The sequence below is a fragment of the Geospiza fortis genome, unplaced genomic scaffold, assembly GCF_000277835.1.
Source record: "Geospiza fortis unplaced genomic scaffold, GeoFor_1.0 scaffold112, whole genome shotgun sequence".
In the NCBI taxonomy this organism is placed as follows: Eukaryota; Metazoa; Chordata; class Aves; order Passeriformes; family Thraupidae; genus Geospiza; species Geospiza fortis.
Window position 1 is genome coordinate 4265108 of NW_005054298.1, and position 24810 is coordinate 4289917.

At 42.1% G+C, this 24810-nt stretch overlaps 1 protein-coding gene across 1 annotated transcript in view; it reads right to left on the reverse strand.

Annotated features, from left to right (window-relative positions):
• THSD7B (thrombospondin type 1 domain containing 7B) overlaps positions 1 to 24810 on the reverse strand; it is a 259051-nt gene that overhangs the window by 25611 nt on the left and 208630 nt on the right. Inside the window, 3 exon segments of the mRNA XM_031057310.1 lie at positions 6574 to 6727; positions 7404 to 7537; positions 15799 to 15804. Of these exon segments, the coding sequence (XP_030913170.1) occupies positions 6574 to 6727; positions 7404 to 7537; positions 15799 to 15804 (294 nt within the window).

Below are 24810 nucleotides of genomic sequence, written 5' to 3' on the forward strand. Positions count from 1 at the left end.
AGGGTACTAACAAGCAATGCCAAGGGGCATGTCTAGTCCTGAATGTGGATCTTAGAAAATACTGAGAGCAAAACCAATCACCATCAATGGCAAATCACAGGCTTAGGAGGCAGGACAGAAATGGCAGCCATCAATTTAGAGAAAACGCAGCAAAAGAAAGAAATATTTCATGAGTACCTAAAGTAAGAAATTACCATGGGATTAAGATTTAAGCAGGATAACAGGCTGATTCTGAATAGTCTCACAAATGAAGAAAATGACAAAACTAATTTGACTGCTCAAGTAATCTTCCATACAAAACAGTGAAGGTGCCATTCAGGTACATGGATCAAGGGTGGGTCTGCCCAAGGGATCCAAGTTTCTAATCACAAGCATGTATGAGTCTACAGTTTCTGGGGTTTTAAATAAATAAAGCCCACTGTGATTCAGCAATGTTTTCCTGAGTATCTTCATTTACAACTCCTCTCTTCCCGCCGAGTGGATGCTACACTTCCAAAGACATTATTTTACTTTCTACTGCTCTATTAGTAACTAGTGCTTTCACTGATGACAGATGAAGCTTTTAAAATTATTTTTTACATTAAGTCAGCCATTACCTTCTGTAAGGCTACTGCAACTGGTTTGTGCTCAGCATCAGCCAACACAGTGGAAGCATTAGGAAAGGCAGGTGCCAATAACAGATGTGTTCAGGAGTGGGAGTTTGACTTGTATTCCTGAGATCATCTCTTTATGCTCATCATACTTACTTTATGCCTGTGGTTATAAATCCCTTAACTGGTTTCCATATTTGGGAGAATTTGGAATGTAACCATGGGATAGAAATGGGTGTAACACCTATTCTGGGAAACTGAAACCCTCTTCTGACACCACCCAGACTAGGAATAAAAATTTATGGATCAAGGAAGGACAATGATTATGGGTGCCCACTGGCCATAAATAATGGGAGAGGAAACAAGTCCTAAGAAATGGAGGCAGCTGTGGTGCATGGAGGTGGAAGGTCAGAGGCCTGGAGACCTCTATGCACCTTCAAGGTCAGGTGCAGAGCAGTTTGGCTGATAAGTTTTCCAGACTATGTTGCTTGTTCAGATTCTTTGTTCATGACTGTAAGCAATGGGGTTGGTAATTCTGCCATATACATCCTTTGGAACTGGTAACAGGAACAGAATTAATTTCTTTATGAAAATAATAATGGGGTGCCACCTCAGGTGGCACATCAACAGCCTACAGCAGTAGGATGTCATACACAGACAGTAGGGTTCTTTATGGGTATAACTGTACTGTTCCAGCCTACTTGATAGTATTAAACCTTACCATTTCCATTATTCTTTTCCATATAGTGTGAAAAAGTTGAGCTAAAGCCACAGATCCACAGGTGAGATTATATAAACCACTACAGAAACAAAATATGCTGAAGCAATGAGAAGTCCATAAAATGTTAAGGCCGGAATAAATCAGAGTTTTTCTCAAAGGACCGTTTAGAAACTATAACAGCCATCTTGGTTCTATGGGGAAATTTCTGGCACTATTGACTACTGCATTTTAAAATATTTCTTTTAGCCAAAGCTATTTTTTCACCATGACCACTTGTCACTATTTAAAGCTAACATAAAAAGTGAGGGACAAAAACACACACAAAGGATGCACCCAGCCTTTGCTTCAGACAATCACAGAACTGACAAAGCACAGAAGTTTGTTCTGGAAGAGAAGGCTATAAAATAAAATAAAGCTGCAAGGTTATGAAACTAAGTTCCAGTCTAAGAGCTGTTAACATATCACACATTAGTATACACTATTAGACCCTCTTTGGGATGGAATTTAAGAGCTGTTCATTGATCCAGGCTCTCATATGCATCATAATTGTACAGCACAGAGGCTGTAACCCATTACAGGGCCCTTTAAGCTGTTTAATTTATCAAGCAGCTTGTATAATGCATCCTTCACTATAAATAGCTGGCTGCATTATTCTTAACTGGCTATTCATAAGCAAGCATACAACCTTAAAATAAGGTAAATGCAAAGGCAGCAACCGTATTTGACTATTTTTAACAGAGCAATGAACCATTACACTGTTCATGCCAGTGTGGATGTTTTGTAACAATTTAACAAGCCATTTACAATAACACAAGCAGTCTTTTGAAATGAAAATGCATTTGCATAAATTTTCTTTTTCAGATGCATCCAGGTTCTGAAACCTTGCCTGCCTCCACACAGAATCGTTACTTAAATCACTTAAAAAATGTGATTGTTAACAAAGATTAATAAAAATAAAACGATGAATATAAAAAATGCAGCAGTTACCCACTTTTTTTGACAAAGACATACAAAAACATCCAAGTCACAGGTATGCATAAGGAGCAGGGCATGTTCTTCCAAAAAAGCCTTGACCAGCATAATCCTCATGCTTGATTTGAATATATTATCTCTTGGGCTAGAAAGAGCTCTGTGCAAGCCTCACTCTTCAGCACAGCCTTCACACTGCAGCTCCTCCACCAAACTTACATGCCAAGCCCAGAGAGGTTGGGGACTTTCCTCTGGAGATATCCAAAAAGCTGTTTGAGGACACAATTCTGAGGAATGTGTTCTGGGGAATCCTGCTTGAAAAGAAAGGACCAGATCACCTCCAGTGGTCCCTTCCAACCTCGCCTGTTCTCTGTTCAGGCACCAGTTGTGATGGAGGCTTTCATAATCCACACAGTGACTCCCAGAGTCTACAGGACTCCACAATTTCCCTTCCAGTTGGTATTTCCAAACTGCAACAGCTCCAGCTTGCATCGACAAGGAAAGTCACTGCAGAGCTGGGAGCTCTGTGGATCACTTGGTGACACTTTTAATCCGGTCACTTGTGGGTGTCCCACTCCCCCCGTGGATTCCAGGGAATAATAACTCAATTGTCGCGAGTCCCGAGCGCGGCACATCGCCATCGATCCATGAGGAAAACGCTCGCTGAAATGGAGACAGCTGCTCTCACTCACCACACACGCAACCTCCTATAATTAACTAATTTCAGACCTCTTGGAATTAGCTGCTAGAAATGCCAACAGCTGAGACAAGCAAGGAGGCCACTCCAATCCACACCGGGAGCTGCGACAGCCATCCGCCGACAGAGAGCTAACGAAATAGATTTGAGGTAATTATTTCAGGGACTTGTAGCACCACTCGCATATTAACTCTTTTTAAGAATGCTTTGATGAATTCAATTGAAGTCAATTAATTACATTTCCAAGTCAGATGAATACAAAGTCGAGGCGCCACAGGAAGTGTGTGTTATTCCATCACTGAATATGTAACAGAGATGACAGGATTTCACTTCCCAGATTGTTTAGCTGGGTCTTTGAGCAATCAAGTGATGATGTCTGACTGAACAGGCTATTGTCCCTGGAACAAATATGAAATCTCTTAAGCAAAATGCAAGTCAACCTAATTTCCTTCTGGGTTTTTGTAGTTTTTTTTTTCCTTGTTATTTTTGGCTTTTTTGTTATTGTTTTTAACTAGCAAGCTTCAAACTGTTATGTTAAATGACTTTAAAGCTTAATATTTAAGTCACTTGGATGTTACTTAGTGACAAAGAACAAAACATTACAAGCCAAAAAAATAGTCTTCAACCACAGGGAAAACCATTTTGAATTTACTTCTCTCAGTAGAAAAAGTGAGCACAATAGGGAAGATTTAATTCAGTTACTATGCAATTCTTGGATCCAGTAGAGAGACAAAGCCTCAAAGCAACCTTGAGGCATTGTATTTCTGACAGCTTCATTTCTGACCGTTAGATGAAACATTAAAATTTACCTTTATGTAGCAGTGTTAAATAGCACCATAATCAAGATGCAAAATAAGTAATTCAGTTGAAAAACACACATAAAAGAATTGTGGGAGCATCTGAAATTATAAAAGACCACAAAAGTGTTTAAAAGCAAAAGGGAAATGCAGCCAAAAAAGGTAGAACAAATACAATGTTTTAGCAGAAAAAAGTATTGAAGAAAATACCTTCCATTGACAAAGCAGTCGCCACCTTTATGACTCATTGATTTCAACACGATTCAAGATCATTTACCATCCTGAAAGTGGAAAACTCACATGGGAAGAATATTGCTACAAGATAAAACCAAGTAATACCCTAGAAAGTATCCAGAGTACAATGACATATTGACAAAGGTACAACGGATAATCTAAAAGGTCTTTTTATATTCAGCTGATAAGAGTTAGTTATTCTGCTATCAGGAGGAATTTATTATCAACATTGTAAAACACGAGCAGAACACCAAAGCGACTGGAAAAGAATTCTCACCTGACCAAAATCTTAGGTAAATATCTCAAATCAAAAAGCTCCTCAGGCAAAGATGAGGCTGAAATTGTGATCGTTCATTTTTTACAAACTAGAATTTGTCAAGTTTCATAAATCCTCTTTATCTCCAGCAAGCCAAACATGACCAGAGCTACAGGAAGACTTCCTGGAATGGTCCTTGGCAGCTGCCTCATGAGTGCTATGACTAAAAGAGTGCCAACTATTGTGGTATGAAATGTAAATGTGCTTGAAATAGAGCAGCCAGGATGCACAGTTTTGCTTTTTCATTACAATACAATGTGATCTTCCAAATTTTCATTATAATATTATGTGATCTTCCAAATTTTTTGAAATTTTTGAGTTCCTCGACTCACAGCTGTCCTAATTGACCACCTTTCCTAGTGGCTCAGGAGATGGAAGGTTCATTAATCACCCTGGTGCCGGCAGTGCCTCACTCCAGCCGCCACGATTCCCTCAATCCCTGCCCCACACCCACCAAAGACACACCAGTGGCACAGCACAGCCATTCTGCACTAACAGCAAGCCCAGCACTCGCCTTGGAGATGTGGAGCATGTGCAGCCTGGGAGGGACTGTGCTGTGTGGTTCCCTCTCAAAACCCACCACAAATAGCCAGAGTAGCTGTAAAAGGGAGACAGCACTGCAGTAAACTCATCAAAGGGAGGGTTTCATTTGCCCATAAAACTTCAAGCTGTTTATTTTCTTGTATCTGGACAGAACTATGGGAACACATGCTCCATCAGCACACAGTCATCTCAGTTTCACAACAAAGCATTGCAGAACAGCTTGTGAAAACATATTGTTCAGTTAATTGCATTGGCATGCAGATGCCCTCACATTTATGAATTAACATCCACCATGGCAAAGGGATGTACAAGGAGACACAGGGACTGTGGCATGCAGCCCTGTGCCTGCCAAGAGATGTGCCGCCTGATGGAGTGCAGCCCATGAGCTCTGGGCTTCCCTTTCCTGCTTCTGTGGGCTATGGAGGCTTCACTATTGCCAAAAAAAAGGAGCCTTCAGGCAAAAAGCCTGTGTATCTTAAGGATATGAGGGTGCTTAAAGCTTCAAGCAGTCCCACATAACCAACAGACTGCCACCAAGGCACCTGAGAGACTCCCAAGAGCTTCAGGGATCTCTGCATCAGTTCACTGCATGTGAAAATGAAGAAAATCCATGCCTGGAAAAGTCAAAGAAACGGCCCAACCACAGTGGGACTCTGAAAGGTATCCAAGCATTTGTATGGGTTGCAAGAGTGTTATACTTCATCAAAGGCATGCTGCTCAGGAGGAGGTGAACGCAGGAAATGAAACACAAGATTTTATTTGACATGTTCTTACCGAGTATATTGATACGCTACACAAAATATTATGGAAGGAAATTACCTGTGTCAGCACTGGTATAAATACCTGTCCAATAACCACTCAACTTTTGGTAATGGCCCTGTTAACACGGGGGCAATGAATATGTGTTTGTCACTTAAATACATCAAGCAAGTCTATTAAAAAACCCCTCTGAGATTAAACCCGGCACCTATTTCAACACTGATCGGGGAGAAACAATAGATCTGAAGTCACGTGGTTTGAGGCCAGAGGCTTTTCATAACACAGAATTTGCAACTTCTTTCCATCTTGCACACTTAGGAAAACACAGAGCACTTCACAGTGGCTTGAATGCCTGCATAATTCACAAAGTTTTGAGTATTTCATGACATGACAAATTGTTCAGGCACCTTGCTGTCATACTCTTCTGCTGCTGCTGCCTCAAATTTTCCCCCAAGTGTTTGAGGAGGAGGAAACACTGGACAGAAATAGTGTGTGTTGGGAGGAGAGAGCTGTCATTCCTTGAGGACTAGGACCTGTCCAGAGGAGTGTTACCCCCAGGTTTTACCAGCAGGTTGTTATGGCAGTCATGTACCATTGAAAGAGGTCTCCCCTGCAAACACTTCCTATGGCATTCACCAGCTGGAATACTGTCCCTTCACCCACTCTGCTTGTGTGGGCCCTCTCCCATAGCAGACCAAGGGGAAGGATGTGTTGAATCAACTGTCACAGTAATAACTATCTGTTTCACTAACCAACTTTCTATAGCTCTGTCTCTGTAGAGACATAAATATCTCCAGATTCAACATGCTGGCAGGATCTATTAAGCCTGACATCCCTCAGAAAATAATTTACTTTCCTGGAAAATAACTAGGCCATGAAATAGTTGAAGGAGAAGTGAAGACTGCTGCGTGAGGAACACTGCCAGGGACACGGGCAGGAGAGCCTACCTGTGGACACGGGCTCCACTGTCCCCAGTCAGACACTGCACACTCACTGGGACAGTACAAGGTACACTTCTGCACTGCCTCTGGGACCTCAGCCTGACTGCACAGAGCGTTGGGCACAGTCTCCACGCCGTGGTCCTCAGCAGTGCCCACACACCTACACAGAAAGCACACAATTTAATTAGAGTATCACAGGCACGAGGGGTATCAACAAGTTTTCTCCACCCCATACAGGACATAGACATGACAACAGATACAAGCAGCATGGCTGGCCAAAAAATGAAACTAATATGCTTATGCAAATGGAAATCAGCTACGTGCACAACATGCTTTTGTTACTTCATACAGAGGGATTTTAACTTTGATCGGCTGACAAAGGAGCAAACAGAAAGTGACAACCAGTGAGAACAAATCTTAGTGCTCCTGCTAGTAACATCTGAACATTTGGAAATAACTCAGCATTTCCCCATGCCTGGGGAATGAATATTCAGTAATAATGAATGCCACTCTGGTGGCATGCAGTGCTATTACTTGGGGAAAATGTTAGCAAATCAAAATATGGAGGCTTTGCACCTCAGGGAGCTTTATGTATACATGGTATTTAGGTTGAAGAATACTAATTTAAATATCATGCCGTGTTCCTGAAAAACCAAGGCTGCATCTCTGAAATGTTTTTCCTGTAAACCATGGCACATAAACACATGTTTCTTTTCATTTGCAATACACTGGACTCAGCAACACACTCACTGTCAGATGGCCAGATATTGCAGCTTTATGCAAGAACATACCAGCTCTTTTTGATCTGGAATACCTGAGCTTTTGTCTTCACGCACCTGACTTCCCTCGTTTGTATTCCTTCTCCACAGTGGAGGGAATTTTGTTCGCTGCTGATTTTGCATGGAGACCATGGTCCTACTTCCCAGGAATACTGATTGCACTCACTGTAGCATGGGACTGCCTCGTGCACCTGCCAGGAGAAAGAACCAAACTCTTCAGCTGAACTGTCCAGGTTAGCATGTCTGCAGAACAAACCCACAAAAAAGCACACTGAAAAGTATCCTGGCTTACACTCCCAATGCTAAGGCTGCTGTAATGGCTTTAAGTTCATTTATTCATTATTGACTTGCCAAGGGATTTTTAAGTATATAATGAACTGCAGTATGCATGCAGCATCTTCGGAAGCAGGATAAATAACAGCTATTTCCTGCAGCCAGAAGAGGAATTCCATTACAATTTCATTTGCTCTGCCTGCTCTCAGGATAATCTATCACATGTCATTCACCAAGATCGTATGTACCACATCCTTTTGTGTTTCAGCAGGTACAAACTTAAAATCAGCACTCATTTACTTTTGCTTCTAATGCATTCTTATAAGCCATTTACCATAAAAGAATGAAATTTCATGCCTCCTACAAATTTCATTTTTATACACAAAAATGGTAAACGCTTTTTTGCCTGCAAGTGACTTATCTCTAACATATCTCCTAATCAAACACGACAGCGTGTTCACCTGAACTATGGTATCTACATAGGGAGAAAAATACGGCCAAAAGCTTGATAAAAGGTGCCAGATATTCAGGTTGTTCAAAGCAGCACACTGAGATATAGCACTTCAGCAGATTTTTAGGTTTAAATAAATGAATGCATCAACAGTTCTATTACAGTGATGAATAAAAGTTATTTATTTTGAATCTGGTCTGTCTGCAGAAGCTGATTTGAAGATACAGTATTCCCTGTTGCTTTGCATGAAGCATAATGTGCTACCCTGGAAAAATACAACACGCCTAAAATTTCTTCTTCCACATACCAAAACCTCCTCAGCCTTGCTGCTGTGAAGCCATTTCATTCTCACCAGTAGAATAACTATAAATCAATAGCCTGCCTCCCAACTACCCCCCAAAAAGATTCAGACACATGTTTAATAATTTAAAGCATCATTTTAAAATAGCAGATTATGACTAGATATATTGTGGCCACAAGAAAAAAGAAACCCTCTTTATAACCTTTTGGAGGTGGGAAGACAAGAAAATTCAGATATCAGTCTGAAAACAAAACTGGTGTCCCATCAGAAAATCACCTTCATTTCAAATGGAGGGAAGACAACTTGAAAAGGAAAACTCCTTCAAAACAGAAAATGTCCAAAACTAATTTTAACTGTGGGTCTGTCTGTATGTTGTGCATAGGTTTAGCAGAGAAGGAAGAATAACAGATGATGAAAAGTGGAAAATATGTCAAGGTGAAAACACAGGAAAGAGGGAAATCAAAGTCTGAACTGGTGAGGGCAAGGACAATATGAACCAGTAAGAGAATCACATTTCACACAGAGAAGGGGAAAAGGAAGGGAACAAAAGGGGCAAAGGCAGCCATACCATTAGCACCACTTTCCCTGCATATTATTGAGCACAAATTACAAACCTGGATGTGGCTCTGAGCAACCTGAACTAGCAGAAGGTGTCCCTGCCCATGTTGGGGGAGCTGCAAACGAGATGATCTTTAAAGTCCATTTGAACTGAAGCCACTCTCTGGTTCTATGTGGACTGTGCACCAAGGCACTGGCACTTGGCCCAACTCCAGAGTGTACAGGTGTCTGTGCACTGTACAAAGTGCACTCAGAGCTAAGCTTCCCACACTGAGCAAGCAGCACCACAAGCAGAGCTAACTAGCTGAGCAGCCAGGCTCGTTATCATTAACTGGCGTACATGGGAGCACAGAAAAGCAGCACTCACCAAGCCTGGGCTCAGCACCAGCCAGCAGGGAGCCCATGGATGCTGGGACTCGGCTGAAGCCACCATCCCGCCCCACCAGCCTGTCACATCCAGTGACTCCTGCAGCCACATCCCTGCATGTGCCAGGGACATCAGCAATCCCTCTTCAGGCACTGCAAAGCTTTGTGTTCCCCACAGACATCCATCCACGAGATGGATGTAGAGTCAGGGAGTATTTATTAGTTTCCCTGCTCCACAGGGGGAAGGAAAAACTACAGCCTGCCCATGCTGCCTGACAAAACACCCTGTCATCCACAGGAGATGATTAGTGAGGGAAACAGGTGCTTGAGGCATGATCAGCTTTTTCCTCATCACAGAGGTAATGAGCAAAGAGCCAAGCTTGGACAAAGCTGGCTGCCAGGGACCAGCCCAGTGAGAAGGTGCCTCACAGGGCAGTGTCAAGGATGGTAAAACTTAGTAAGTTCTATTAAGAGCTGGGTGGCCTGTTCCTGCTTTTAGACTTCTGGAGAGGAGGCTGAGGTTGGGATCAGGCAGTAGGTGCTGCCTCCCTCCCTCCCAGCCTCCACAGGCACAGCAGGGCAGCCAGAGCAGTCCAGCACAAACAGCAGCTTTGGGGATTTAAGATTCTTTTCCTTGCTCTATTAAATAACCCCTCCTCAGGGTTAGGGTACACCACTGTGAACCCTCAGGTTCTCAGCACTCAGCCTGCTGCCTGAAGCCAGGGTGAGGCCAAGAGCTTGGGAGCCCTATCTCACTCTCTCAGTGACCTCTGATTGCTCCCCTTAACATCTGTTAAACCTCAGACCTCTCCTTGCCAGCAAAGCCCACCTGTGGACAGCAGCAAAGGCTTAACATCAGGCATTTACCATAAATGTGTTTTAGTGGTCAAAACCCCCCGTGGCATGTACATGCTGTAGTAACTGTGTAGGAAAACCAGACAGAGCTGGGCAGGCAAGGGATGCCACATGAACTAAAATCAATCTGAGGAATCCGGTGAGCCAAAACAGAAATCCCATAGGCACTGACACAAATACACATAATGTGAAGTGATACTTCAAATGTGCTCTTTAAAGAGCAGGGAGGATCACAATAACAAAGCCATTAATAGAGCACTTCTAGCTTGCTGTCTGACTGTGTCAAACCCGTTCGATCACGAGTGAAGTGCCATCAGCTCTCTTCCTCCTCCAACAGACAGACAGACAGACAGACAGACAGACAGACAGACAGACAGACATCCCACTTTGTGCTGGAGGAGGGAGGGGGCACAGCACAGGCTGCTTGTCCCTGGGGTACCTCAGATCCCCAGTGATCTGCTGCTGACCTGTGCAGTATTTCCTCTTTGGTCAGGATCCCCAGCTTCCACTCACCACCGAACACCTGAATTACAGCTGTCACAAATAACCTCTTTTCCTAAGTTATTGTGCTGACACCACAGCACCCTGTTGCTGTGAACAAGCTCTCCCCTCTGCCCTGTGTCAGTGCTGAGCAATGCCAACTCTGGCAGCACCTCTGGGACACTGGGGAGATGTAAATAACCACCTGTGTCACCCGGAGGGACAGATTTCTTCAGAACAAGTTACAACAGGCACCCGTGGATGCCATTAAGCTCTTAAGTGGGAGTCTCAAGGAGATGCAAGATTTCCACGGGTGGAACTCAGTGGGAATGAGTTCAGGAAGCTGTGAATACAATTTGTAACTCCATCTTTGCATTTAAAAACCACAGTGATGTGGCATGTGGTTCTTTTCTCCACAGGAGAATGTTTTCCTCCCATTTTCTCTTCTGGCTTGCCATAATTTGTTTTCAATCACCTCCAATTCCTCCTTTTTATTTTTTAATTTTTAATTTGGAAAAAACCTACAGCAAACCTTGAAGCCTTCCATTTCTGTTTTTGCTAGGAGCTGTGCTACTTAAGGAGGTCAAACAGACATGCTCTTGATTTTTCATTTTCAAAGGGTTTTGACTAAGCATTGCTGTTCTGTACGCCCCACAAAACAGAGGACCCTAGGTTCACTTCTCACCTCCCAGGTCCATGGGAACACCCCTGTCCTGACCCTGAACAGAGGCTGGGATGGGATGTGGCGTCCTCACTCCTCACCAACCCAAGAATCCAAAGCACCTAACCCTGGAGGAGGTTGGAATGTGCTCCCATGGATCCCTGGTTGTTACAGAGTGCACCCAGCCTTCAAATTACACGTGGTCTGAGTCTCCTGGCCCTCATCAAGTTTGCCATCCACTAACTCTGCTGCAGATACAGAAGACCCTTGTAAAGCTGTGACACTTCTCTTCCCAAGGACAAAGACAATAGTTCCTTTGAAAATAATCTGCTTAATGTTCACCTTTCCCCAAGCTTATGCAAACCTGCTACGACAGAGCATTTACAAACCCCTTCACACTGAGCCCCTGTACAGAACTGCAGTGCCACAATCCATGTCCTGAAGGACAAAAATGAAATGAATTCCATGCAATAGGCGCAGGAACTCGTTGTTCTGCATGGAGGGAGAAAGATGCTGGAAGCTGCAGACACCTGACCTGCGAGGAGCTGCAGAGATCAGCACCCAGGGCAACCAGCCTGGCTTCATCCCTCACTGCCTCAAGAAATAAACACAGTCTCATGGCATATTAGCAAATTAACTGCTTTCCTCAGTTTTTATTCATATTTACCTGCTGGGTTTTGGGCTCAATGAACCAAGGGCTGAAACGATGCCTGCCTGAAGCCAAGGGGAGTTTTGCTGCTGCCTTTGACTGGATCACTGTATCTCTCTTTGTAGTCAGAATTAACCTGGAACACTGCTCTAACACCTGAGTCCCAAAATCAAGTTGATGGGCCCAGTTCTCAATAAATTAAAGGGAAGAAGGACAAAAGCTACCTTTGAAAAGACAGACTGCTAAAGCTTACCCTAATAAAAGAATCCGATTCCCATTCACTCCAATGCAAATCCTGAGCCCTTGCTAAAGCATTATTGATGTGGACAGTTACTTCAACAAGATATACAAGTATTAATCTATTTATTTTCTCTTTTAATAGCTGATACTTGCATTTTAATGAAAAATCCAAATATCTAACCACCCAAGAGCTTAGGTGTGATCTATATTGTTCTCTAACTTACTTATTTAAATGTAGGCTTGCAAAGGACTTCTAGAAATAAACGCACTTGCTCAAATGATGTTATTCATTAAAAGAAATTCATACCTATACTTCAGGTAACCTGTCTGATGAGCACCTGCAGAATAAACTAGAATGAGGTTCAACACTTCTGAAAATCATAGTGACTTCATATTTCAGTGAACATCAAGATTTATTGTCCCTCAAGGTAAATATTGACTCTGGTTTTCCCTCAGTCGATATTTTAGCTTTCATGACAGTAAATCTTGGTGTTCACTCCAACTAAGTCAATATCTGCTTATTATATTAGAACAACCAAACTGATCACTGTAGCAGTTGCCTGAGACCCCGAGGACTACCTCTGTGCTATTCATTTCTAATACAAATGGGCTGAATTCATTGCTAACACAAGTTCATTTCACATGGCTGCCCTTACATGAAGGTTACATTAGACCTAACACATTGAAACAGTCAGAACCAAAGAAATAACAACCCATTTTCAAACTATGGAGACCACCATAAGTAACAGTAAAGGCAGAGAAGATATCACATAGCAAAGAGAGCTTGCTCTGATTTGCAAAGACACTTGCTGGTAAGGGCTAAAACCACTGCTACTGACACTGGACAGCAATTTGCTCACTTGTAACACTTTTTGCATAACCACTTGTTATGTTCTCTGCATATGCAGGCTGCAAGAGGAGGCAGCAGAGGGATGTTCTCCTCCTCTTAGAGCTTACGGCCACCAGCTGGTGACACGTGGGCCACAGCCAGCACTTCTCTTGCACCCTGCCTGACACAAATGGATCCACAGTATGGTGGAAATACATCTGAAAAAATGTCCATTCATTGTAATAATCTACAAATTTGACTTCTGTGTTGACTCCATCTCATTCATCCAAATCTTTTCTTTGGTTGAAAGATGTCCATATATTTAACTGAATAACTTTTAAAATGTTCCAATGCTGCTCTCACATTCTGTTTAATAGCAACCAGATAATTTCTAACAATGAATTTCTTTTATTTAGTTCTTTAAAACTGAATTAAAAATTGAGTACTTGCTTTGTTAATTACTTAACTGCGTGTTTGATTTGGCAGATCTAAGCATGCACTTAAAAGCTTTACTGAATTAACTGTATATCTGAAGGACCAGCACTTGCACATTAACAAACACTACATCACAGAAATTATCTCATTAAAATTTCAACATTAAATAGTTCTCTTTAAAATAAAATTGATTTTATTTCATGCTGGTTTATACATTGACCACGATTGCCAGAAATATGCTAACCACTCACCAGTATTAAAGCTGGTTGAACAGTTAATTTTCAAGCAAATTAGATTTTGCAAAGCAGCAGCTTCACTGATGAATATTTGTCTTTAGGTATTTGGATGCTGCAGCAAATAGTCACCAAAACTAAAAAAAAAAATTGCTCAAAATGACTTAGAGCACAAAAGTTTGAACAGATCTGTGGTGAGACTTCTAAATTATCACAATTCCTGTATTTTGTATGCCTCTAGCAGATCCCTGCACAAATACTTGTGAAACAAATTCAGCAGTTTTAGTTTTTATTTACACCCAAATCAAAGGAGTTTCTGTTTCTTACCTCCTTTGTGGTGCAGAGAAAAGAAAATCAATTAGAGCTTTGCTAAGCTTCTGAAAAACCTTCACTGGTGTTGAACCAAAAAAAACCCAGAAATTGCCTAAAACTTTGCATCCAGCCAAAGGATGAGATCTGTTTTATTCTAAGTTCAGAGCCAGGGCAGCAATTCCAACAGCACAGACACAGAGTTGCTCCAGTTCCCAGGATCTGCCCCGTGGGCAGAATGGAAGCCCCTGCACAAAGAGACCCCTCACCCTTACTCCACTACTTCAAAAACTGCTGAAAAATTATTTTCTCTGAAAAGAGTGAAAACACTTATCAATCCTCTGAAGTTTCCCCTACTCTTGATTATCTATTTATAGCCCAATCCTCAAAACTGCTGAACTTTAATCCTAATTTACACATGAGACAACTGAGGATGAAGAGTTGAGTGATTTACTAGAGGGTGGCAAGGAAGCCCTCGGGGAGTGGGGGACTCAGTCTGGAAATGCCCAGTTTCTTGCACTAACTGGACGATATCTCTGCTTAAAATCAGATCCTGGAAAGTTCAGATAAAGACATTTCAGGATGAAGCCATCAAAAAAAGCAGCACTGTAAAATTCTGGCTGCAAAATGAGGAAAAGAGGAGAAATTAGGAAAGCAGCAGGGTATTCTTGCTATAAAGATATCTGGATGCTGCATTTGCCTTCACCATGGCCTTTAGATGCTTTTACTGCATCTATGTTTTTTTTGCTGGACTTTACAAAATGTTCCTAGCAAATCCCTTACTTTCTTCTAATGGATAATTAAATATTCCAAGTCAGACACTGATTTATTTCAAATTCTTAAGTGCAATGAGTGGAAAATGTCTTGTTTAGAAAGTTAATTGAGGCGAGCTCTGTCGAACCCCAGTCATTACATCTCACTCTGATAGAACTACCATGTTGCTCAGCAAGGCTTATTAATTCATATTTACAAGTGGTAAGTGGTTTTATTTGCTGTGAGATTGGTGCAGGCACTAGAAACACCAAGTGGTAACAGGGTAAAGCATGAGTGCTCTTTCTCAGAGATTAAAATACCAAATTGGCATCATTCAACATGAGTAAATCAGGAAAAAACATGCAGCTCCTGGCCCCAAACCTGCCTGTCTGGGTTTTACTCATGATTTTACTGTCAGTACAACCTCTGAGGAGCAGGACATAGCACAAAGTATAACCCTGCACATATTGAGTATTTATTTCTACCTGAAATACTCAGGCAAGACAATTTAGTCTCAGAGTTTTCCCAAAAAATTGAGGAGTTAAAGTGGGAAGGGGGGGGCTTATGAGAATACAGTCACAAAGGGCCAGTTCCTGTGCCTCTGCTTTTTATTTTACATTTTAATTATGTTTCATTCCTACCAAAAAAATACTAAATCCAGGTAAGATACTAACAAATGCCATCTTACAATGATGTCAGATACAGGGGTTTAAGACAAGGCAGAAACTCATTAGTGAGAGTTTCAGTGCCTTTTTGCAGATTTCAGAACTTGTAGGTGCTGCTGCCTCCCTGTCACAAAGCCAGACAAGCATAGAAAATTTAAGGAGATAGAAATAAATCAATATCCCTTGTTTCTGAAACAGCACATTTTGCTACAGCTGAAGTTTCAGGGGTAACAAACAAATGTGGCACCTCTCTCGATGAATCTGTAATGTCATAATAATGTTGGATCCAGTTTTAAAGAGAGGAAGAGAAAAAAAAGCTGATTGATGAAGAAAACATCGAAGCCCTTTTTTACCAGATGAGAACAACAAGATGAAGACAGATTGCAACACCAACCTGAGCCTTTGTAGATGTCCATGTTAGCAGGGCATGACAAGCAGAAAGGAAAGAAAATTATATATGTATTAGTTTGGCTGCTGCATGATAATATTGCAAAAAAAAAAAAAAAAAAAAGGAAAAAAGGCAGAAAATCTGCTTAAAATAAAATTGCCACAATGTAATGTTGCATTCAATGCTTTGATTACCCCATCTTTAAAAAAAAATTTACCTCAAGCAGAAATCAAGCATTTCTTTGTGAGTGAATGAAAAGCTCTACTATGCTGAAGAATAAAGCAGAGTTCATTCAGCTCCATCCAGCAATCCTCAGGAGCTCATCACTGTGTCTCACAATCAAAGTTTAGGATAATAAAAAAAAATTTTTGAAAATCTATGAAAATCTATGAACCTGACCATCTGGTGAGACACCCCACGGTAATGGACTATCAGTCATAAGAGACCAGAAAGGCTTTCAGGTATTTAGATATTAATTGGGTGGCTCTGTTATTAGTGAAGCCTGCAGCAGCCATGTCCCTCTCCTCTCCTCTGACTGAAGCAGCCAAGAAGTCCCCACAGACCCCAGCCTGGGGACACGGGGCTCTGGAGCCTGTCACCGCCACCACAGCAGCTCCCTGCCCAGCCAGCCGGCGCTCCCAGAGCCAATCGCTGCTCCAGCAGGTCAGAAACCTGCCCCAGCAGGATGTGAGGAAGTAATTACTCGATCCAGAAGCCAAGTCATCTGTCACACGAGATGAAATAAACGCCGTCACTAAACACAAACAGTCCCGCAGAAGCACTTTCTTTGTAGGCATCTGGACAATAGGCAATTTAAAGGAAAGACCATCAGAGCTTCCTGCTAAGTTAAAAATGATGCCTTGGAGACAAAGCTCAGCCCTAACCTTTCTTTTAGGAGATTTTAAATCATTTCAAGGTCTAAGAGGTTCAAATTGATATTCTATCAGTTTATTTTCACATCTTTAAGCAAGAATGAATTAACGCAATAAGAGCAGTCACATCTGTCCTTACTGTAGTATGATCTTGAACTGACAATTTTTTCCACATGAGATTTAAAACCAGTTAACTGACAAGAACAATTTGATTGATAGCACTATAGACAAGAGATAGAAGAGACTGGGGAGTGTCAGGCAGTTGAAAGTTACATTTTTTGAAACACTCTTCTATGAGGCTACACCAAAGGCTGGAAGCAGGAGCAAGCTGCTCCTGAGGCTTCCCGCAGTCACAGCAAGAAACAGTCCAGTTTATGTTCCTGCAAAAGCAGGAACAGAAATGCAAACCAGCCCATAACCTGATTGTTTTGTCAGGATGAGACTGTGGCTCTCCCCCAGCCCACTCAGCAGCAGGTCTCATTCCTCCTCAGCAGCAGCCAGGCAGAAATGGATGCTCGCAGGGAGAGCGGGACAGGTGCTGATGGATGAGTGATAGATCCCATTGCTTCAGAGCTCAGAGAGATCACCCACAGCCTGATTAGTAACTGGAGCTGGAAAAATTTCCCTAGAAGAGCAAGATAATGCAGAAGGCAGGGGATGTGACAGCCTGTTGCACGGCCTGTTTGTGGGAGCTGTCTCACTGCCAGACGTTAGCGCTGCATTTAGACGCAGCAATAACTCGAGTGATTTTCTCCCTGTAATTACAGGTGAGGCAAAGGCAGGTCCCCCAGCAGTGCTGCACAGAGCCCAGCCTTGGGACCAGCCACACAATTCCACAGATGTGAAGGCAGCTAAAGCCATGCCACTGCACACTCAAAAATCCTGCAGTTGTTACAATCTGACAGTTTTTATTGCTATTTCTTGCAGGTGGATTCAGACAGAAAAGATTTAGGTACAGAAGAGCTGGGTTTTCTTCCCCAAATGCATATGTTCAAGGAAAGTGATGTGCTGCAGAGAGAAACCATGTTTCTACCTGAAAGAACATCCATATTTAATAAACTAAAGGCTCCCTTGAGCCAGAAGTTAAATTCTACCCAACCTACTTCAAACATCAGAGTGCACATACACTGTCCCCAAGCCAAAAGACAAGAGGGAATTGCTTGGGAGTCACTACCTTGTGGGGTAGCTGACATCTTCTCTGTTTCCAGTCCTTCCTTTCTTCTCTGTTTCCATTCCTTTCTTTCAGGGCAATGAATTGTATTATTCAGGAATATGTATTTTCAGATTCCTGCATTTCTATCACTGACCTGTAGTTTGAGGTTAAATGCTTTACATGGACCTGCACAAACCCACACAAATCAGTGCAAAGACTTCTACTGAATTCCACTGGGACATGCTGTAGCAAGCAAGAAACATCTGAATATTTATAGGTGCTTCACTAAAATTTAGGGAAAAAAAGTATTGATCATGGTGAATTTTTGGTGCAGTGTGTATTTATTTAAATGGACATCAATACTGCCTACATATTGCTGATTAATGAGAAGCTATATAAAAAGTAAATAGATGGGGTTTTGAATAAATCTGACAAGGAACACATCCCTAGGGGTGTGCAGTGGGGGTTGGACTAGATAGTATTTAAGGTCCCTTACAACCCAAACCATTCCAGGATTCTGAGAGGGAATAACGGAATAATTCTCATGCACATGTGCCCATGCTCTGCAAACACCAGCATCTATAATAGCTATATTTTCTTGGTTTTAAGGAATTTATGAGTGTCTGACTGCAGGAACCCTACCAGAACACTGAACTCCTCATTTGCTCATATACCAGAGGGTCCTGCACCCCATAATAAGCGCCACCAGTGCACCAAGTCCTGCTCTGTACCACCATTCAGGATGTGGATGTCAGGGCACGAGTGATTCAGCAGTTCTCACACCTCTGCCATTCCCTGGAGCACCACCTTCACACATCCATGACTCTGGAAATAATGGAGTGAAAAAGGCTGTTTCCCAAAACAGCAAGTAAAAGGAGAAAATAGAAAGCAAATGCACATGGAGACTACACAACCCAGCTGTGCTTTGCAGTGTGTTGTACTCATGAACCACCCTACCTGAAACCTTTTAGAGAACTAAATAATGCAACAAAGCAAATAGCATGTGGTATAAATTAGAGGCTGCAGTAATTTAAAGATCATGCAAATGGTCTGAAGGAAAGTATTCACTCTGCCCATTGCAGATGAGAAAGTAAGGAAAATTAACAAGGCAGAGACAAGAAACTGATGTCAAATAGCAGATCTGAAAGGAGCTGAAGAGTCAATGAAATAAGGGGAAACACCATTACCTACCACAGGAGCCACACAGAGAAAGCCCAACACTAAAAGAAAGTCAATTTACAATAGAGGGAATGGCAGAAAATGGAAAATCAACAGGGTGAAGACAAAGAAAGGTGAGATAAACTTTTTATGATAGGGACTGAGTCAGAAAGTTTGACAACAAGGAGGGCAAACTGGAAGAGACACTTGAAATAACTCCTGTGTCAATGGGGCTATTTAGGAATGACAGGGACAAGATGCCCAGCATCTTCAGAAGATGCAATGCAAGAGAGCTGGAGGAAGAAATGAGGAAAACAGTGAATTGCACAGCAGTCATACACACCTTTATTCTTCAGAAAATATTTTTCTACAGACATCATCTATAAGCAGCAGAAAATAACAAGGAGATGAGTAGCAGGCAGCATGGGTTTGTCAAGATCAAACTGTGTGAAATCATTGTAATGTTCTTCAGTAACAGGATAAGAGATGCTGTGGATAGGGATGAAATGGCAGGTATTATGTCGACCTTAGTAAGCCTTTCACAAACCTTCAGGCTAAGGAAATATGGTTTGGATTAATCTAATACTCTGCAGCACAATGCTGGAAAATCACATTCGGAATAGTAAAGTGTAAAACTGGCAAGAAACCACACACATGGCTCTGCAGAGCTTTATGTTCTGTATCCAGCCATATCCCTTCTTTTCATTAATGTAAGGCTGATGGACTGAAAATGATTCGTACTGACTGTGGATGCTGCCAAGGTGAGAGGGACAGCGAGGCTACTGGAGGACAGGAATTCAAAAATTCAAGATGCACTTTATGAATTGGTGACATGGAATGAAAAAATAAGTTGAGAGAGAAGTAGAGAACTACAGTGACCAGAGACTGACCAGGTAACAATGAGAACACAGGATGAGAAAAAAACAGACACTCAGGGGTACCACTGTCCTGGATCTAGGAATTGCAGAGAGCCATAAAGAGAATGTGATCCAATAGTATAGTAAAATGATGAGACAAATACAGAGTTTGTAAAACACTGAGGTACCACTTCAGCTGTGGCACAGATTCAGCTCAGAAAGCACAGCCAGGCTTAGGTATCCAAGTTGAAGAGAAATCTGAAGGATTTGAACCAACTGGGGAACAACTGACGGCAGTAACACTATAAAGACCAGAATCAAATTGCCAAGGTGAGTGGTGGCATTTCCTCTGTTGCTTTACAGGCAAACATTTAAAACACCAATATAATTAGTTACCATCTATATGATGGCAGGTCTGTCAACAAAGCATGGTACCACTGTCAGATAAAATAGCAATGCTTAGCCATAAAAAGAAATAACTCTGCTGTATCACACCAGATGCAGAGTAGCAAAAAGACACCTGAGAGAGCTTTAAAGAGATCTTCCAGCAGCTTGAAACCATCTATCTGCAGCATCACTGAGCCCTATGCTGGTTTATTCACTGCTGCCTTGAATAAATCACAGATTGCCAGACTCTATTTTGGAAACCTGGGGCTGTCTTATACCTCATAGAGGGATAGGGGGGAAGAATTTCCATTATATTAAATATTAACAACATGGTTGTTGTAACACTGCCTACAGTCCTAGCTCTGCATTGTAAAAGCATTGATAATGACAGAGCAGTTAAAGGAAATCCAGGAAAATAATTCAAAGTCTGGAACACTTGCCTAAAAGTAGGAAAATGAAGGAACCTACTTTGGCTCAGATGGGAGGTGGGAAAAAGGAGATTCAATTATTTTTGAGAATATACAGAGGGAATTTCTCTTAGAAGACCTCTTTTTTAAGCTAGCAGATAAAGATGTATGCTCCCAAGGCTGAGAGCTTCAGTTAGACAAATTCAACCTAAAATGATAAACAAAGAGGGAACTTTTTAAGTATGAAGGAAATTAACTACTGGATCAGTTTATCCAGGGTTATTCCTCCTCCAGCCAAAGAGTGTGCCTTTCCACAAACCTCCCCAGCTAGGCAGGGATTTGACTGCAGACAAGGAGCTTATCCTGGGGTCAAAGCAGACCCTCATCATCATCATCATCATCATCATCATCACCACTACCACCACCACCACCACATACCTCTGGTTCTAGGATCTCTGAATGAGGAACTCCACAGAAGACTTCTAAATCAGGTATCAATTACCCAGTGAGCACCACATTTATTAAGCCACACTAAATACTTTAAATACAAATTGCACATTGAAGTTGAGGGGATTCTTGCGTGGATTTCACGTACATTTTGAGAGGTTCTCAAAAAACCACAGTTCTACATTATAGATCAGAGGCACACTGGAGTTCAGCCAGTTCATGTATCAGCCCATAAATGTGGATCCCCCAAAGATGACAATATTTTATTTACTGCATCAGCTCTAGCTACTAAATTTTAAGCAAGACAGGAGCTGGAATTCAAAAGAATACAGTTCTTAGCTAAGTCACAATGGCACCAACACCATCAGGATTAAGCAAGAAAACAAAAAAAGTAATTATTTAAATAAAGTAAACACTCCCTTGCCTGCATTTATTCATCAATGAATTCTGCCATTTCTCAATTGTAACTCTGGGGTAGGTAAAATAGATGGAATACTTGTAAATGCAAATTGGAGTCTCCTGTCTCTGGGTAGAGGCTTCCAGATCTTTGTTTTGTTTCTGAGACAGCTGCTCCTGCTGGTTTTTATTACTAAGACCCCTTACTTTGCAGTGCACCTCTGACCTTCCTGCAGGTTACTGCATAGTATCTGGCACATGGACAAATATATGCACGTATGCATGGATCTCACTAGGAATAAACAGGAGCTGATTGACAGGAAAGTGAAAAGAAAGGAGAGAGAATAACTGGCAAAGAAGGGCAAATATTCACTGTGCAGAAGTGCATTTCAAGGGAAGCAAGAAAAAGAGCAGAAATATGGTAACAAGGAATACTGGCAGCAACACTGTGAAGGATGAAGGCAAAGAAAAGACAAAGGAAAACACTAAAGGAAGAGGCTGACTGTGTTTTACAAAGACTTGACAAAATATAACACAAAACAAAATATGTCTGAGGCAGGACAGAGGCACATGGAGAAGCAATGATAAAGTTATTTGCAACAGGGAATCCATGGAACTCTGCTGGGCTAGACTTGGGTCATCTCTTTGTGGTTTGGCCAGTTCTGTAACAGCCTCTGATCGTCTGAGACACATGCAACAGGCAGAAAAGTTGGAAAAGCAGCAACACTTAAAAGGCTAATGCCTGTATATCTACTGACAGCTTGATAGTGACCTTAGTGCCATCATTTGCTCCATTGGCAACACTTGTGGGGTTATTTTCAGCTTACTTCACAAAGCCAGCTCTGGAAATCTTTGCTTTCAGCAAGCAGTGCAGGTGTAAGAGCCAAGCTCCATTCAGCTTGTACCAAAGCCTCTCCCACAGAGCAGCTGCACACCAGTGTGTGTGTCCAGACACACAAATTTCAGAGAATCACAGCATCAGAGAATACAAGGTTGGATGGGACCTCAGGGATCACCTGGTCCAACTTTTCATGGCAAAAGCACAGTCTAGGCAAGGTAGCCCAGCAGCCTGCCCAGCATCATAGAAGTGTCCAACGCTGGGGAAACCACCACCTCCCTGGGGAGATTATTCCAATGCATTATTCTCACTGTGAAAAAATGTCCTTGTGTCCAGCTGGAAGGAATAACCTTTTTTTCCTACCTGTTGCCTTTTCCATACAACTCCTCCTTCTTTGTAGCCACCCTTTATATAATGGGACATGGAACAAGCCACCTTTCACTGCCTTCTCATTTAGACTTAGACACAAACACTCCACAGCAAGGAAAGTAACTGCTCACTCAAAAAGCCATTCAAACCTACTTGAGTATGGCAGTAAATTCCTCTCAGTGTTTGCTATAGGGACATCAGACAGTTTCCAAATGGCATTTTTAATTGCCAAATGTTGGCAAGTCTAGGCTATGAAGGACCAGCATAAAGCACATTGCTTCAGATGGGTATAGAGAAATACAGCCTGCTAGAGATCCCTGAAAAATCCACTGCATTTGGAATAAATAATAGTTTAGGTTGGATTTTTGGTTGTTTTGGGGGTTTTTTTAGATTATGTAATCAAAAAATTGAGCTGCCTTCTGTTACTTCTATTATATCAACAAAAACTATCAGAGAAGGAAAAGCACCAAACAAATTCCTTCTTTTGCACCATGGAAATGAAAAAAGAAGTAATCAGCTTTTATTTGTGCTCGTGCATGTTTAGACATGGAAATATTTTTCCTAATAAAAACAAAAGACATTGCAATTTTGAGGAAAACAGAAACCTGAGGCAGCATTTTTCCCTTCTAAACACAGTGGAAGATGCTTCTCAAGGACAGTGCCTGACTTTCTAACTCAGGCAACTACTGGACACCAACAAAAACCGTATTTCTCACTCTGATGGTCAGCAAAACAGGATGTTCAAAATAAACAACCCAAACCACAAAACTTATGCCTCACTGTTCCTGCCTGGCATCCTCAAGCACTGGACAGAGGTCTCTGGAGCAGGATGTGCTCCTGTGGAACACAAGGGATGTGAGCAGGTAGCTGTGATGCACTGCCAGCCAGAGGGCTCTTTGTAAATATCTCTGACATGAGATTCCCCACACAAAAGGAAAAAGGATTTATTTTCCTCACTCATCCAGACAAAACAATTATGGCTGCACCTGAGCACTGCAGAGTGAAACCAAAGCAGCTAAAGGAAAAAGCCTAGTGGCACATTGGGCAGGAGCTGCATGGTTCACACAAGCAGAAGACATCAGGGATATCCCTACTGCTGGCACTTGGGATTTCCACCTATAATCAGGAACACATAAATCCCATCTGTCCAGTGGGGAATGCCATCAAAGGCACACAGCAGTGTTGCAGCCCCCTACAGCAGCAACCCAGAGATGCTGGCAGGTGCAGAAGAGCATGGGGGACCCACAGCATTCACTTGAGAGAAAGTCACCTAAACACTCCACCCTGCCTACTGGAAAACTCCCTTGGATGCTTTCCAAAGATTATTGTCTTGATGCTTTTTGCACTCCTGCAATCAACAAAACATCACCAGCAGGGAGGGCTGGGGCAGAGAAAAAGCTGATGACAGACACTATTGTAATGGCTATGCTTTTAGGACCTCCTGGGGATGAGGTGAGATGCCACAGTGGGTAAAATACACCTTTCCTTGGGGAACAATTATGGGAGGCTTAAAGAAAATTAGGGGAAGTACTGAAGGAAGCCCCTGATGCTGCATACAAGGGCAGCTCTAAAATACAGAACAGACCAGGATACTGTGAAGCAAGATTATCTTTGCTCAGTACAGTAATATGTGCAGACTCCTTCAGAGCACACCTACTTACAGCAAATGACAATTTCATCAATTCTAATGGTAACAACACATTGCCAACTTTTGTTGAGAATTACTCTCCTCAGACGGACTGCTTCCAGAAGCCTATCTTGTTTTATCCCAAAGCAATGTGATACTAAGCATTCAGACTTTTTTATGCTATATTGTCTCTTTTGGATTGTTTTCTTTGTTTCCATTGCACCACCAGCATGCCAGAAGTGCAGACACAGCAGCAGCAGACAGGGGATGTAAGCACATCTCCAGTGAGGCCACATTCTCCACCAGGCTGGCACAGCAGCAGAGGCAAGTGCAGCTCTGACACAGCACAAATCACAGGACATGAACGTTGGTTATTCATCTTCTCCACAGCTCACTCCATCAGCAGAATTACACACAGCAGTGATCCACGCCCAGGCCTCTGGTAGGATCTAATGAACTTGAGAAATTCCTATAGGAAGAGTTAGTTTGGTCCTGTTTCAATGGCTC